Source organism: Quercus lobata, chromosome 1 (assembly GCF_001633185.2).
Source record: "Quercus lobata isolate SW786 chromosome 1, ValleyOak3.0 Primary Assembly, whole genome shotgun sequence".
In the NCBI taxonomy this organism is placed as follows: Eukaryota; Viridiplantae; Streptophyta; class Magnoliopsida; order Fagales; family Fagaceae; genus Quercus; species Quercus lobata.
Window position 1 is genome coordinate 17,534,703 of NC_044904.1, and position 17,553 is coordinate 17,552,255.

The window sequence follows — 17,553 nt, forward strand, 5'->3', positions numbered from 1 at the left end:
ATAAATTATTGTTGTGGCCCTAGCTATATTGTTCCTATAAACTTTTTTATATTTATTCCAACCATTAAAATATTGTTACATCATATTTAAAGTATTTTCTTTAAATGATATAATATATAGTTCTATGTACAAACACAATAATCCTATTAATAATAATGATCACAATATATTTATACAAAATAGAAATTCTACTCTAGTCTAATCTAAGTGTATATGTGTGTGAAGCTCCCTCCTGGAGACTTGAACTCCGACACTTGTCTCCCACACCTCACAAGTACTTATACTTGTGGAGTGACCATTGCACCAAAGGTGTGCAGTAGTATAATGATCACAATATTAAATCCTATATTTTTCCTCAAAAAGAAATCTCACATTTAAAACACAAATAAGATAAAGAGAACATCATATTTTACTTTTCCCTTGATTACCTGATTAATACTATTCTTCTAAAAAAAACCTAATTAATACCAAAATTCTCTCTCTCTCTCTCTCTCTCTCTCTCTCTCTCTCTCCTTATTTAAAAACAAACAATTAAACATTTATTGCTTTTCACTCTAATTTTCCTAATTAATAACATTTTTTTCTTACCACCACATATTCTTGGTACGATAATCACTCCACAAATATAAGTGCTTGTGGGGTGTGAAGGGGGCAAGGACCAAAGTTTAAGTCTCTAGGAGGGAGCTTCACATACATATACACTTAGACTAATATAGAGTAGAATTTCTATCTTGTATATAAAAAATAATAATAATAATAATAATAACATTTTTACTCTCTATTAATATATTACTTTCCACACTTTTTTCCTATTGAAAATCACTCTATCATTTTTTAAAAAAAATAATTAAAGGCCAAAATTTTATCTCAAACTTTCAATTTTTTAAGTGAACGATAGAAATTTTATCGAGCAAACTATAAGAGGTTGCTATAAATCACATATGATGGGTTGGATTTCTCCTGTCCATATCTATTTAGTAGGAGTACAAAAGGCTTATTGTGCTAATCATTTCCCTCATTGTATGTTGGTCTTTTTTACTGTGTGCTATTGGATTATCTAAAACTTATTCATGACATTTTGGATTATCTGAAACTTATCCATGGCATTTAGCTTCCTCTAATGGGTGTCTAAAAGAGAATACTACAAGTCTTCTCCCATAGACTTTGGGATGCCATTTGCCCTATATGATTATTGATTACATATGGGAGGAATCATTAAAAATAAATAAAGATTTTACTTAACTTTTTTTTTTTGGATTCTTTCTAAACTAAAACTCTTATAGATATACTGTAATTAAGTTTGGTAGGAAAAAAAAAAAGCAACTCTAAAATGCTTGATTTGCAAACAGAGCCAACCTAACAAATTTATGGTGTACCATGCAATTGTTTCTTTGCCGAAACCCCCACTGTGGTTAGCAAGGTGCTCTTGAGTGGATGAGTATATGTTTTTCAGGTTCTTAAAAGTGGTGGGGTGCCTTTTAATCAAGTGGAAAGCAATAATTAAGGAGGGGGAAAGTTTTTTTTTAAGTATTAATTAGGTAATCAAGGGAAAAGTAATGTCATTTAATGATATTTTTTCTACTGTTAAATCTTTTAGATATTTATGGTGTAAAAAATGTGTAATTTTACAAGAGTTACATCAGGTGTAACTTTAAGTAATATTACACTAGCCAATAATTTTTAATTAGATGTGAATTTTGATAAATCCACCGCTGGATTACATTATCTTCGTATATTCTCCGTGCTTACAAAATTTAAAAATGATTAAAGATCAATAGTCATGTCATCAATCAATTGTTTAAATTCAAGTTTTTGTAATTTAAAATAATGCATAAAATATGAGTTTATAGATCAAATGGTAAATTATATCCAATTGACATGAAAATTGGTATGCATGTTAAGAACATATAGAATATGTAATTCAACACTTGGATTTTTAAAATATGTATTCGATAACAAGCTATTGAATGTTGTAATATTACTTAGAGTTACATTAGGTGTAACTTAAACTTATAAAAATTCTACTTTAACCTAATTTAAGTGTATATATGTGTAAAGCTTACTTCTGGAGACTTGGGGTCTGTTTGGTAGTGTATTTTAAACAACAGTTTTCAGTATTTAAACAACATTACATATATTTTCACACACTTTTTCACCCACACATATTTCTAAAAAATACAAACAACATTACTAGAATAATATTACCAAACGAGCCCTTAAACCCTGGCCCTTACCCTCATACCTCACAAGAACTTATACTTGTAAAGTTTCATATATAAATACAAACATAATAAATAGTTATTAATAATCATCACATTTAAAATAAATAGTTTCATATATAAATATAAACATAATAAATAGTTATTAATAATTTTTGGTTTTTTTTTTTTTTTTGGATACCAAAAAGGGAGAAAGCAACCCAACAGATTACACAACAGCTGGATTAAATCAACTGCAGTTCAGCGGCATTTGACATGCCAAGTTAGCAACTGACCAAACAGAATTAACAACAAGCTTAGGCACTAAGTACACATCACAGCAAAGTCCATTTTGGTTCAAAAAATCTAAATCAACTAGCTTGATCTATTGCAACCAGTTTGTGGTCTTCCTGTGTTGAAATAGATGGACTAAATGCCTGCTAGTACCTAGAAACAAAATATACTGGAAACCATGGTTTTTAGCTTTGAGAGCAACTTCTACCATAGCATCCAACAGCGCCCCACATGTTGTATTTGCTACACTACTATTTACACCATAAAACAAGCTATCTCCCTGCCTAGTAATAGCTTCATAAGCAGAAGACCATCGGTTTGGCTTCCTACTCCTAACTCCACCAAGTTTAACTATCAGCTGCCACTGCCTTGAGAATGAGCAGTGGTCTAGTTGAGGTCTTCTTGGCTGACTAGTGTGGCTTGTTTGATCAAGGAAAGCCTCTTTGTACCTGCAAGCCATAGATTGAGAAATTAAAATCACACTCATAGGATTAGGATGTAAACCATCATAGAGCACTCTATTCCTGTGTAACCAGATATGCCAAAGGGTTGTAAAAATTGCTTGTAAGTAAGCCATTGAAGAAGTCTTCCTGGATTTGAACTTGATGAGAAGTGTGGAAAGCCATTGCTGGATACTCAAACTCCTAAAATGAGTTGCATGTACAGCCAAGGTTGATCTGTGCCAACAAGCTCTAGTAAAAGGGTAGAGGAGAAAGAGATGAGTTAAGGATTCAACAACAGAATTACAAAGGGGACATGTTGTTTGGGTTGGAATGCCTCTGTTGTTCAAATTAAGAAGAGTGGGCAATCTGTCCTGGATAAGTTTCCAAACAAAAGTATTGATTTTCAATGATACTTTGACTCCCCAAATAATTTCTAGTTTGATAGTTAAGAAATGAGTTATATTTTATAAAATTTAACTTATTTCTTAACTATCAGGCCATAAATTTAAATACTAAGCAATTATAGCAAATTCATAAAGCAATAGCCATAAAAGGAATATACTTCCATTTTTTTTTTCCCAGATTAAGGAATATACTTCTTCTTTTTTTTTCTTTTTTCTTTTTTTAAGAAAGAAACCTGCTTTTTATTTCATAGCAAGATTAAGGAATATACTTCTAAGTCCCAATTTTTATATTTCACATTATACTCCACAACAATTATGGTATGTCAACTGTCACCGCACAAGTATAAGTGCTTGTGGAGTATAGGGAGCGAGTACCGGATTCAAGTCTCTAGGAAAAGTTTCACGCACATATACGCTTAAATTATGTTAAAGTAGAATTTCTATCTTATAAAAAAAAAAAAAAAAACTGTCAAGTGTTTGATTTAGTTTATTTTATTTCTTTCATTTTAAACTTTGGTTATTTTATAATAAAAATATTAAAAAAATGACAAATTTTAATTGGTGGAGTATAAACTGGAAAAAAAAAGGAATAAAAATTAAAGCTTTGGGTGTTTGGTAGGGGTGTTTAAATAACATTTTTCAGTATTTAAACACCACAACACTTTTTAATCCATACATATTTCCACAACGCTTTAAACAACGATACTAAATTTTTTTAACCAAACCGTTATTCTCATAACAACAATGCTTTCAAATTTCAAACTCAACAGTATATAATACACTCAGAAACACAAACATCTTTATTAGCTTATCCAGCCAAACAAAGAGAGAAAAAAAGAGAAAGCACTCAAAGCAGTTTAAAGAAGTTTTGTTAGAAGAGTCCAAATAATGAGAACCATCTCCTGGTCACATGGCGTCAGTCATGACCATGTACATTGCCGGGTTACTAGTACTTGCTGTCCATAATGTCAATGGTTTGTTTAGCAAATATAATTTTATATTTTTCTCTAAAAAAAGGGTTTTTTTTTGTCTTTTATATTTTGTATAAAATATGAAATTTGAAATTATGATAGTTTTTTGTTTTTATGTTAATATATATTTATTTTGATTGTGTTTGTGCATGAAATATTAAATATGAATTTTATAATTATGATAGCTATTTAATAACTATTTATTTTTATTGTGTTTTTAATTGGAACTATTAAATATATAATTATGTAATTATTAATATTATTTTAAAGAAATTAATTATTAATAGTTATTTATTATGATTGTATTTATATATGAGACTATTTGCTTTATTATTTGAAGAAAATATGATATGAGAAAATTCTTGTGGGGGGTTTTTTCCCCGCACACTTGGCTCATTGTCCCCTTTGGGGAGCCAAGCCCGCAAGGATTTGTCCTCGTCCCCGAGTGTGGTCTTTGGGATTTTCACCTTCTTGAGGCTTGACACCCTTAATCCCACATCGGTCAGAGAAGCGTCCCACGCATGCCTTATAAGCCCTTGGAGCAAGGCATGGTGTACCACTACTACGCGTAGTAGTGGTACACCATGCCTTGCTCCAAGGGCTTATAAGGCATGTGTGGGGCGCTTCTCTGACCGATGTGGGACTAAGGGTGTCAAGCCTCAAGAAGGTGAAAATCCCAAAGACCACACTCGGGGACGAGGACAAATCCTTGCGGGCTTGGCTCCCCAAAGAGGACAATGAGTCGAGTGTGCGGGGAAAAAACCCCCACAATTCTAATTAGGAATTTAAATATAGAAATAGAATAAAATTTAAACTCAATATGAGTCCACTTCAACTTATTTATTTTATTTTAAATATAATTATCCTGTAATTTTGATTTGCATTAAAATTTTATTTTATTTTATTTTGTGTTTTTGATTTATTAAGGAACTGAATATGAGTCAACTTCAATGGGAATAGGGCCCCGTACTAGCCTCCCAAATCAAAAGCTTCATATTCAAGGTAATTAAATGATGTCATGGAATGGTTCCTGTGGGGGCTAGTTAATCAATAATTATTAAAATCGTGTTAACTGGGCATGTGGCCCTTCCAAGGACGTTAAACCATCCGAGGAGGCCCACATAAGGTTATAAGGGGAACCAAATGAAAAGAGGAGTAGATATCACATGAGATGGGTCCAGTATTCGTCTGAGAACAAAATCCTTCTCGGCAATATGTGTCCGAGGACGACCTGAACGCCATATTGTCACAAACACACTTCGAAGCTGCATTACCACTAAAGGTGGGACATGGGGCCAAGGGTAAGAAAGAAAAGATAAACAAATATCTTTGACAACTGCTGTCTCCGCATTAATTGCCTCTCAACTAACTCTCTGACCGCATTAATGTGGAGGTGATGCCTGAACAGTGATGAAGTAGCCTTACAACTGCTGGTTGAAGGTTCCAGGAAGTGTTGGATGGGACAGGAAGGGATCCCCCGAATCCAACCTACACATGTGTGGTGAAGATGACACCAAGAGGGCAGTATATAACATGGAAGAATGCATTGAGAGAAAAGATTGGAACTTCTAAACAATTGATGCTTAGAAGAAAATCTTACGAAGTAAAGAACTTAGCTTGTTTCAAGGACAAATTGATAGTAATATTTGTATTAATCCATCTAGAAACGTTAAGTTTTATCGTTTTTCTTCTGAAGTTAATCTAGTTCTTTTATATCCACGCTCTACAAATTTATTGTTTGGGCCTTTAGCGTTCGAACCCAATACGAGTTTGGGATCGATACAAATTGAGTCCTTACAGTTTCAAATATACATTGCACGATGTTTAACCCTAATAGGATTATTGGGAATCATTTTTATTCCAAGTAACAGATACATTTAGAGTCACAATTCTATTGTTAAAACTATTTTTAAGTGTCTTGATAAATTATATGAAAAATAGTGAAAACGGAAATAAGAAATAAGTTAGAGATATTAAAAGGCAGGAGATAAAGCCTTGGAAACCTACAATCATAGTATTGAGCTATGTTATATGAGAAACAACCACTTATTTCAAAGATTTTAAATTCATCAAGAAATTGTGAATTTTAATCACCTAAAAATTTTCATTTGCAGGAGGAGATTGTTTAAAAAATTACATTCAGGTCACACAAGGCACCACTGGCAACCTACCTAGTGGAACTCCAATTTATAGTGTGCAAATAACAAATGAGTGCCCCAGGGATTGCAGCATTGCCCAAATCCATCTCAGCTGTGATTCTTTTGCATCTGAGCTACTGATTAACCCTATGATATTCAGGAAACTTGGCATTAATGACTGCCTTGTTAACAATGGAAAACCCCTTGCTAATGGTGCTGCTATCTCCTTCAAATATGCCTCTAATGCCAAATTACCCCTTGCTGTTTCCTCCCTTACTTGCTCACCTTGATATGAATATATGATCAATATTGAATAAGAATATGACTACTATGAATGAGTAAAATTACATTCATAACATTTTCACAATAAATCTTACGTGAAATGTTGTTATCGGTTCTAATTTAAGCTTATCACTGAATTTATTTTTCTACTCACCATTAACAAGTAATAACAATTTGTCAGCTATAATTTGTTATAAAATTATTATGAAAATGTTGTAAAATTAATATTTTTCACTATGAATTTATGCCATTTTGTATATTATCATTATAATGTAATAATGCAAGGAGCTTCATATTATGCTTCTTGCAACATTGCATTATAATGACAATATACAAAATGACAAGGAACGTCATATTATTCTTCTTGCAACATTGCAGCATGTCTAGAACTTATTTGTTGTCTGTTAATCTTTTTACTACTACAATAATGGCACTTACGATTTTCTTATTACACAAAAGAAGAAGAAAAATTAATTGTTTGACTATTGGGAGAGCCATATAATATCCGAATCACTTACTAATTTTCATATACAAGTCAAGCTTGAGTTTTAATTTTAGGCTTATTTAATAACAGGTCCAGCCTAAGCAAAAAAGGAAATAAGAAAAAAAGAAAGATGTTCATGAATAGGCCCATGAATAATAGGTTTTGATAAAAAGAAAGAAGCAAAACCTAGGTTTGTTTATGGGCTTGGCAATAAGCTCGATATGAGCTTAAAAAATACACACATATTACTAAGACTTTAATTAATTGGGAGTTTAGACCATTATCCGTTCAAACCAAATGGACTTGATAATATACTTGTGTTGTGTCTTAAGCTCATGAACTTGATATTGAGCTCAAGTTCAACCTTTTGGACTTTTTGATGAGTTTGAGTTTGAAGATTGTTTGCCGGCTTGGTTCGAGCTCGAGCTGGGCTTGAACAATTTACTTTTGATGTCACGTCGAACTTAAATATTTTAAACTCAATAAAGCCATACTTGTTTACTACCCTACTTACTACGCAAAAGAATAAGTACAATTAACAATTTGAATATGTTGGGATAACCATATAATATCCGTATGGATATGAGAAATCAATATATCAAAAAAAAAAAAAAAAAATTTGGTCAAAGTGCTTTGCAACTTAACTAGTTTGCATCTCCAAGTGTTTACAAGACATCCAAGATTCAAGTCTCCTTTTTCCTATAGTAACTATTGAATTATAGAAAAATATTATATATCAATTTTTTAAAATTAATTTTGTAACTTTTGTTAAGATGTTGAAATCGATTTTCTAATATCTCTCTCATTATCTTTATAAAGAGATTTTAGAGATTTGATTAAATCAAATCACACGTTAACTGCCAAATTAATTTTAAAAAAATATCTGGTATGTTAGTTGGTAAGATTCAGATACTTAAATGGATCTCCAAAAAGACTCTTTTCCAAGTATAGACAAGAACATGGCCGGCTCAATACAATGTGAGGTTTAAGGCAAAAACTTAAAATGGGTCTTTATATATATATATATATATATATATATATTTAAATATTACTTAAAAAATATTTAGTTTATTAATTATCAATTTATTTAATCTATTATATTATACTTAAAAAAAATTAAAATCCATTATTTTTACTTTTTATTATGACTAATTCACTTGAGTGATGCTAGCAAATTTTACTATGTAATCCATACAAACTAACGTGTCAACAATCATAAAAAATTGATTCAAATGTTCATTTATTATAGAGATTAAATTCTATAATATAGTGTAAAACTCATTTTCACTGCGTATTCATCAAAAAAAAAAAGTGCCGATCTAGCTATAATGCTCTTAGCTTCAATTGACTTAAAAAAAAAAAAAAAAAAAATGAGAATGTGAATTTGAACATAAATGTCTTTATTAAAAGAGATTAAATTCTATACAGATGTAGTGTAAAACTCAAGTTTTACCCCTCCAACCCAAACATGCCACATAATCATATTACATATTAAAGAACAGGCATAACCGCACTTAATCAATTCTAATTTTGAAAATCCAACTTTAATTGTGAGTTTATTGAGATGTTATTATGTGTTATAGGATCTGATTTATTGAGTTTTAAATGAAAAGCTGATGTGTTCATCTCTTATTGGATGATGTAAAATATGGGTTTTACACCCTATTCTTATCAAATTCAGACTCAATAAATAATTAGCAAAAGTAACATCCAAATGTATACCAAGTTTTTTCCATCTCCCTAAACACATTTTCTGGTAATGTGTTGTTGTACCTATTCTTTAATATGTAATATGATGATATGGCATGTTGGGATTGGAAGGGTAAAACTTGGTTTTACACTACATCCTTATAGAATTTAATCTCATTTAAAGAATAGGTACAACCATACTCAATCAATTCTAACACCCATTTGAAAATCCAACTTTAATTGTGAGTTTATTGAGATGTTATTATGCGTGGTAGGATCTGATCTATCAAGTTTTAAGTGAAAAATTGATGTGTCTATCTCTTATTGGATAATGTAAAACATGAGTTTTTACACCCTATCCTTACCGAGTTCGGACTCAATAAATGATAAGCAAAAGTAACATCCAAATGTACACCAAGTTTTGTGCATCTCCCCAAACACCTTTTCAGGTAATGTGTTGTTGTACCTATTCTTTAATATGTAATATAATGTGGCATGTTGGAATTGGAAGGGTAAAACTTGGGTTTTACACTACATCCTTATAAAATTTAATTTCATTTAAATTTATTGTTTCATGAATAAGAAATGATTTTCCACTGCATACCTTTGGCTCGATGGTCACTCCATAAGTATTAGTACTTGTAGGGTGTGGGGGGTAAGGGCCAGGGTTCAAGTGTCTAGAAGAGAATTTCGCACACAAATATACTTAAATTAGACTATAGTAAAATTTCTATCTTATATTAATAATAATAATAAAAAATTCTAATACCCATATATAAATCCAACCAAATTGGGAGTTTATTGAGACATGTTATTAGGTGTGACATGATATATTAAATTTTAAGTAAAATGTTAATGTGTCAATCACTTATTGAATGATGTAAAACATGAGTTTTACACACATCCTTACCAAATTTGAACTCAATTTAAATGTTAAGCAATTATAGCAAATTTATAAAGCAATTACAGCCACAAAAGGAATATACTTCTTTTTTATATTCTTATTTTTTAACAATAAATTTATCATTATGCTCCATCCACTAATTATGGTAAGCCAAGGTATTTGATTTGTTTATTATTATTATTATTATTATTATTATTATTATTATTATTATTATTCATTCTAAACTTCCGTTATTTTATAAGAATGGCAAGTTGAAATTAATTAATAGTAGAATATAGAGGGGGGCATAAAAAGTGAGATAAGATTTGCATTCTTATAAAAGGAATGCTTTCAAATTTCAATCTCGCAGTATATAATGCACCCAAAAACATAATTAAACACAAACATCTTTAGCTTATACAACACAACAAAGAAATAAAGAAAGAAAAAGCAGAGAGTCGAAAGAATGAGAACCATCTCTTGTGGTCACACAGCGTCGGTCATGACCATGTTCATTGTCGGGTTACTGGTACTTGCTGTTCATAATGTCAATGGTTTGTTTAGCTTGACCCTTCTACACACTAGTTTGCAGCCTCTCTCTCTCTCTCTCTCTCTCTCTCGATAAAGTTTAATAAACTATTATTTATATTTTTCTCTAAAAAAAAGTTTTTTTGTCTATTTTATTTTGTATATATAAATATGAAATCTGAAAATTATAATAGTTTTAGGGTTTTTTTTAAAGGAAAATTATAATAGTTATTAAAATATTTATTTATTTTTTATTGTGTTTGTCTATGAAATACTTATTAAATATGAATTTGATAATTATGATTGTTTTATTTTATTATGGTAGTTGATTATAATAATATTTTTTTTTATGAATAGTTTATTAGAATAATAAGTGGTTGTTTCTCACTATATAAAATATGTTTATGTTATATAGTGAGAAACAACCACTTATTTGAAAAAAATAATAATTAAATTTATCAAGAAAGGGTGAATTTTAATCACCTAAAATTTTCATTTGCAGGAGGAGGAGATTCAGGAGATTGTTTAAAAGATTACATTCAGGTCATACAAGGCACCACTGGCAACCTACCTAGTGGAACTCCAATTTTTAGTGTGCAAATAATAAATGAGTGCCCCAGGGATTGCAGCATTGCCCAAATCCATCTCAGCTGTGATTCTTTTGCATCTGAGCTACTGATCAACCCTATGATATTCAGGAAACTGGGCAGTAATGACTGCCTTGTTAACAATGGAAAACCCCTTGTTAATGGTGCTGTTATCTCCTTCAAATATGCCTCTAGTGCCCAATTCCCCCTTGCTGTTTCCTCCCTCACTTGCTTACCTTGATTCGAATATATGATCAATATTGAGTAATTTTTAGAACAAGAATATGACTACTGTGAACGAGTAAAGTTACATCTATAACATTTTACAATAAATTTTATGTGAAAATTTGTTATTTGTTATAATCTAAGCTCACTATTAAAATTACTTTTTTGTCCACCATTAACCGTCTATAATAATTTATTACTTATAATTTGTAATAAAATTGTTTTGAAAATATTGTAGACGTAACATTTTTCACTATAAATTTATATCATTTTATATATTGTTATTATAATGTAATAATGCAAGGAGCTTCATTTTACTCTTCTTCCTACATTGCAACATGTCTAGAACATATTTGTTGTTTGTTAATCTTTTTACGACTACAATGAATGCCACTTACAATTTTCTTATTGCACAAAAGAAGAAGAAAAATTAATCGTTTGAATATTGGGAGAGCCATATAATAATATAATATCCGAATTACTTACTGCTGGGCTATAATCAACTAAGTTGTTTTACTAGATAAAAAGTTTGTTTGTTTATATATAAGTTGAACTTGAGGTTTAATTTTAGGCTTGTTTAATAACAAGTCAAGCCTAATATATATGTTCATGAATAGGCTCATGAACAATAGGGTTCAATAAAAAAGAAGAAGCAAAACCTAGGTTTGTTTATGTCCATAGTAAGATACTTTATATATATGAGTTTGAAAAATATACATATCTTACTAAAACTTTAATTAATTGGACATTTGGACCACCTGCCCAAACCAAATGGACTTGCTAATATACTTGTGATGGGTCTCAAACTCATGAGCTTGATATTGAGCTCAAGTTCAAGCTTTTGGACTTTTTGATGAGTTTGAGTTCAAAAATTGTTTGCAAGCCTTGTTTGAGCTCGAGTTGAGCTTGAATAGTTTACTTTTGAGGTGGAGTCAAACTTGAATATTTAATACTCAACAAAGCCCAACTCTTTTACAACCCTACTTACTACACAAAATAATAAGTAATATTAACAATTTGACTATATTGGGATAACCATATAATATCCATATGGATATGAAAAATCAATATATCAATTTTTTTGCCAAAGTGTTTCTCAAAAAAAAAAAAAAAAAAAAAAAAATTGCCAAAGTGCTTTGTAGCTAAATTAGTTGGCATCTCTTGGTATTTACAAGACATAAGGTCCAAATCTCATCTCCCTTATAGTAATTATCGAATTTAAAAAAAAATAATAATCATATATGAACTTTTTTATAAAAAAAATTGTAACTTTTTTTAAGATATTGAAATCAATTTTCTAACATCTCTCTCATTATCTTTACAAAGAGATTGAGAGATTTGATTACATGATCAAATCACACGTTAACAAAATTAATTAGAAAAAAAAATGTTATATATGTTAGTTGGTAAGATTCAGATACTTAAATGAATCTCCAAAAAGACTCTTTTACAAGTATAGACAAGGAATATAGATTTGGTTCATTACAATGTGAGGCTTAAGACAAAAACTTGAAATGAGTCTTTTTATATTTAAATATCGCTTAAATAATATTTAATTTATTAACTATCATTTTATTTAATATATTATACTATAATTTAAAAAAAAATTAAATCCATTGTTTTTACTTTTTATTATGACTAATTCATTTGAGCGATGCTAAGGATATGAGAAATTTTACTACGTAAGCCATACAAACTAAAGTGTCATCAATCATAGTCTTACCACATTAATTTGTAAATTTGTTATAGTAAAATTTATAGCAACTTTTGCATTTTTCACTCACTTAACAATGATTTGGTTGGATTTCTATTAATTTTTATTTTTATTTTTTGGAAAATGCTAAAGCTTCTATAAATTTTTTACAAAAATAAAACAGAATGATGTGAAAATTAGTATGATTGGTAGCACTTCAACAAGATAATGAACAAGTATTTGATATTATTTTTTGTAATTGGTGATACAACAATTTGTAAGACCTATGTAATAAAATTTGTAGTATTTTTAGCATTACTCAAAAAAAAAAATTTTCCTTCTTAAAATAAGAGGAAAAAAAATTTACAACTCACATTTAAAAAAAAAAAAAAAAATTATTTATTGCCCTTCCAATTTGAGTGCCTAGGCCATGACCTATGTAACCTAGGCCTAGGGCCGACTTTGGACAAGAACGAATGGTGGATATGTAATATGTTTCCTATTAAAAAAAGAGACTTTTGTAGGTTTTTTTTCCTTAGTTTAAATCTGAATAAGGATAACAAACATTGTTTCTCACAACATGTATTCCAGAGGACTTAACTCAAATAAAATTAGTGCGCATCCCAAAAGTTCCTAACCCTGAATCTCTGACTCAGTTAAGGCCTATTAGCTTGTGAAACACGTTGTACAAACTACTAACTAAACTTTTAGTCAATAGGCTTAAACCTTTTCTTTCAGCCATGATTCATCTGGCCTAATCAGGGTTTGTCCTGGGTAGAAGAGCTACGGATAATTATATTCTTGCGCAAGAACTTCTTCACTTTTTTCACCACCAGTGTGGGAAAACTAATCTCCTAGCAGCCAAAATTAACCTGGAGAAAGCATATGATAAATTGGAATGGTCCTTCATTAAGTATACCTTAAAGTTTTATCATTTCCCCACTTCTATTATTGAGTTAATTATGGCTTGTATATCACCCTCCTTAGTTTCTATTTTATGGAATGGATAGGTGAGTGCGCCCTTTCAGCCATCCCATGGCATTAGGTAAGGGGATCCATTATCTTCGTATCTTTTCATCCTCTGCTTGAACCACTTGTCGTTATCATTAGACCAGGCACTTCATACTAAAAGGCTTTCTCCTATTCGGGTTGGTCATCGCCCTATTGGGTTTAATCTATCTTGTTTGCAAATGATATTTTCCTGTTTGCCAAGGCAAATCTTCAGGAGTGTACAACCCTATTTAATCTATTTTCGAGCTTTTGTGAGGTGTCGGGTTAGATCTGCAATGCTACTAAATCTAAGCTATTCTTTTCACGGAACACTCCTTTGGACACCGAGCGTAACATTTCCTCATTCACAAACATGCCTATTGTCCAAGATCTTGGCAAATATTTAGGCATGCCTCTCCTTACTAAAAGGAAATCGACACCGGCTTTCCAACCCTTACTGGATAAAATTCACACTCGTATACGTGCTTGGCAATCTAAGCTTCTCTCATAGGCAAGTAGGTTTACTCTGATTAAATCTGTCCTTTCCCCCCTTACATACTATCAAATGCAAACAACTGTCCTCCCTACGGGTACCACGAGTAGTATAGACAAGGCCATAAGAGATTTCCTATGGGGTGATACACCAACATAACGACATATGCATCTCATCAAATGGGACACGCTCACCAAACCTAAGACCTATGGTGGACTGGGTATCAAGGATTCAAATACTACCAATGATGCTTTCCTGATGAATTAGGCGTGGCAATTATGGAGAAACCTATAGTCTCTATTATCTAAGTTTCTTTCTCAGAAGCATTACTGAACAACTGATTTTTTGGGGACCAATTCGCATACGGGATCTCACTCATGGAAGGCTTTATTGCGGGGAAGGGACCTCTTACAGGGTGGTTTGCGGTGGATTACATGCAATGGCCATAGCATAAAATTTTGGACAAACCATTGGCTTCCACCAGGACCAATTCGTGGCCTTATTCATAGCCCCTTCTCCCTCATGAATATGGGTATAGGGTGGCCGACATGATCACTAATAATCACCAATGGGATTTCACATCTCTTAGTATAGTTTTGCCATCATACATAACCCAATTTATTTATGCTCAACCACTGCCTCTTCTCAATACTCCTTTAACTCTTACTAATGACTGTGTCTGGGACTATCACGCAGGCTATTGCTCAGTTAAATCCGCATACCATTACCTTGTGTCTAAGTCCAGCGAGGCAACAGGAGGACGTTGGTGACATGGTCTTGAATTTGGAAATTAAAAATACCACCTAAAATTAAAAAAATTTATCTAGAAATATGCGCACCACCGCATCCCTACAAAATCGATCCTTTTCCCGCATGCTGTTATGAGAGACCAAGTGTGTCCCCGTTGCAACGAGATTGAAATGCCAATTCATGTTCTGTGGGATTGCCACTTTGCCCGTCAAATTTGGTCCTCATTTCCTGGGCACTTACTTATTGCTGACTTTTTCAAACTGGAACTCCATGATTGGTGCAAGATTAATTCCAAACTAACCTCCCCTTTGTGTTATACTCCTTGGTATATTATCTTCACCTTTACCATGTAGGCAATATAGTTGGGACGAAATTCGTTGATCTTTACAAGGAAATCCATTCCTTATCTTTCTTTGAAACAAAATGCTATATCTCATGCCACAAAATTCTTCTTTCTCAGTACAATTTTGTCAGGACACTCACCATCGTCTTCCTTCTTTTACATTAGATGGAGCCCGACCCCTTTTCCTTTTATAACTCTTAATACAGACGGTAGCTCTTTAGGTAACCCTTATGAGTCCGGTGCGGGTGGCGTGACTCGCTCAGCAAATGGAGAATGGTTGTGGGGTTTCACCTTGCACCTTGGAGTCACAAATAATACTATGGCTGAACTGTGGGGTATTAGAGAGGCTTTGATTCAAGCATGGACCAATGGCTATTACTGAGTTTGTCTCCAAACAGATTCCTTTCTTGCTTACAAATGCTTGAAAACTAATGAGGACTATCCTATGGAATTTTCTAATTTGGTTTTGGATTGCAAATGGCTCCTCAGCAGGGATTGGGAGGTGCGCGTTGAGCATATATGGAGAGAGGCCAATAGTTGTACAGACTTATTGGCAAAGAGGGGTGCTTCTCAATTGGAAAAGGGAAGTGTTGTATGATACATGCCCCACCTTTTTGTTGCAATGTATATATTGGGACTCCATGGGTTTTGTCTCATCTCAGAGTTGTCGCGGTTAATAAGGATCTAGTAGTGTTGTATTTGGTTCAGCTAGTCCTCTCTTCTTGTTGGTGTTTTTTGGTTTGTGTCTTATCAGTTAGTTTGTGTTTTTCTAAGTTTGTTTGTGTAATGATGTAGTCCCTTGCACTGTAGTTGTTGTAATATTTTTATTGTAAGACCTTTTTTTATCTAATATAAGTCCTGTTTATGCCAAAAAAAAAAAAAAAAGCTGAATAAGGATAAGAAATATTATTTGGTCAAAAAAGAAAAATGGATAAGAGATATTAATAAAAATGAGCTTATATAGAAGAAGGGCCAAGGCCATCTCCTCCTACAACCATTTTGGAATAGATGAGATGGAGATTGAACTTTTAAATAATGCAATCAGACTTTATAATAATTTCTAGCAAGGTCATTTATGTTTGGGTTAGGTACATTTCCATCCCTCTAATTTTTTAGTACTTTCATTTTTTTTTTTTATAAAATTTTTTGAGTTAATTGGAGTTTGGAGAGTATCCTGCCCTTCCTAAATGAAATGCCCTTGATTGTTTGAAAAAGTCCAATCTTTCCCCATACCTCACAACAGCCAAGGGTAAGGACTAAATGGAAATGCCAAGAGCATTATAATTCAATTGGTACCTTGAGATGTTTTCAATAGAGACATTTAAAATTCGAATGAATCAATGTATTTTATTTTTTTTATAAAAGGTAGAGTAAAAGTGGAAATACAACTAAAGGATATATTTTTCTAACAAATTTCCATTTTAATTGCCATTTAAGGCTCTGCTTTGCTTTCATTGATTCATTCTTAATTATCCTACTCAATATCACCCCCTACCCCACAATTTGCAACTTTGATTAATGTCCCATGTGTGAGGTGAACCAGGTAATAGACAAATAATGAGGTTTTGTGAAATTGTTATGATGGCTTTATTTTTCCTATAAAATCTCCCATATTTAGTTCCTCTATTAGAATATTATAAACATAATCATAATAATGTTTGTGGGGGCTATGGCCCAAAGTGACGAGTTGGGCCTCGGGCTTGTCCGAGGACACTAGCGAGTCCAAGGAGACAACGTGATTTAGATGATCTACGTTACAAGCCTTATCATGGGAGACAAGAAAGAAGTTCCGAAGAGGGACCTCTCCTCGGACACTGAAAATCCGAAGCAAATGTATGTTCAAACCGCTGAAGCACACCCCCTAAACACGTGAAAAGGAAGAAAACTCAAAATATCTAAGCAAAAGCTGCCACCACCAAATTAAATGCACTGTAGCTACTTTTCTGGTCGCATTAATGTGGAGAAGACCTCTGAACAGTATTACCTTGACTGCCGCAACTCACAAATGACTGAAAAGGATGCCTGATGGAATGGGTGCTCAAGTGGGGGTTCAGATGATCAACAAGTGTAAAGCCCGGATGATCAGAAAAAGCCTATATAATGTAGAGAAGCCCCCATGAGGTGGGGACGAGAAAAAAAGAGGAAGAGAATACTGTAG

The 17,553-nt window shown here is 32.2% G+C and overlaps 2 protein-coding genes across 2 annotated transcripts; both read left to right on the forward strand.

Moving 5' to 3' along the window:
* Positions 1-4,249: 4,249 nt before the first annotated feature.
* LOC115950019 (TPD1 protein homolog 1-like) lies at positions 4,250-6,738 on the forward strand. The gene is made up of 3 exons (XM_031067276.1): positions 4,250-4,313; positions 5,238-5,312; positions 6,425-6,738. Exons 1-3 carry the CDS (start codon positions 4,250-4,252, stop codon positions 6,736-6,738), a joined length of 453 nt encoding a protein of 150 aa, XP_030923136.1.
* A 3,514-nt stretch (positions 6,739-10,252) lies between these two features.
* Positions 10,253-11,142, forward strand: LOC115950026 (TPD1 protein homolog 1-like). Its single transcript, XM_031067281.1, has 2 exons — positions 10,253-10,340; positions 10,817-11,142. The coding sequence occupies exons 1-2, from the start codon at positions 10,253-10,255 to the stop codon at positions 11,140-11,142; spliced, it is 414 nt and encodes a 137-aa protein (XP_030923141.1).
* The last annotated feature ends 6,411 nt before the right edge of the window (positions 11,143-17,553 follow it).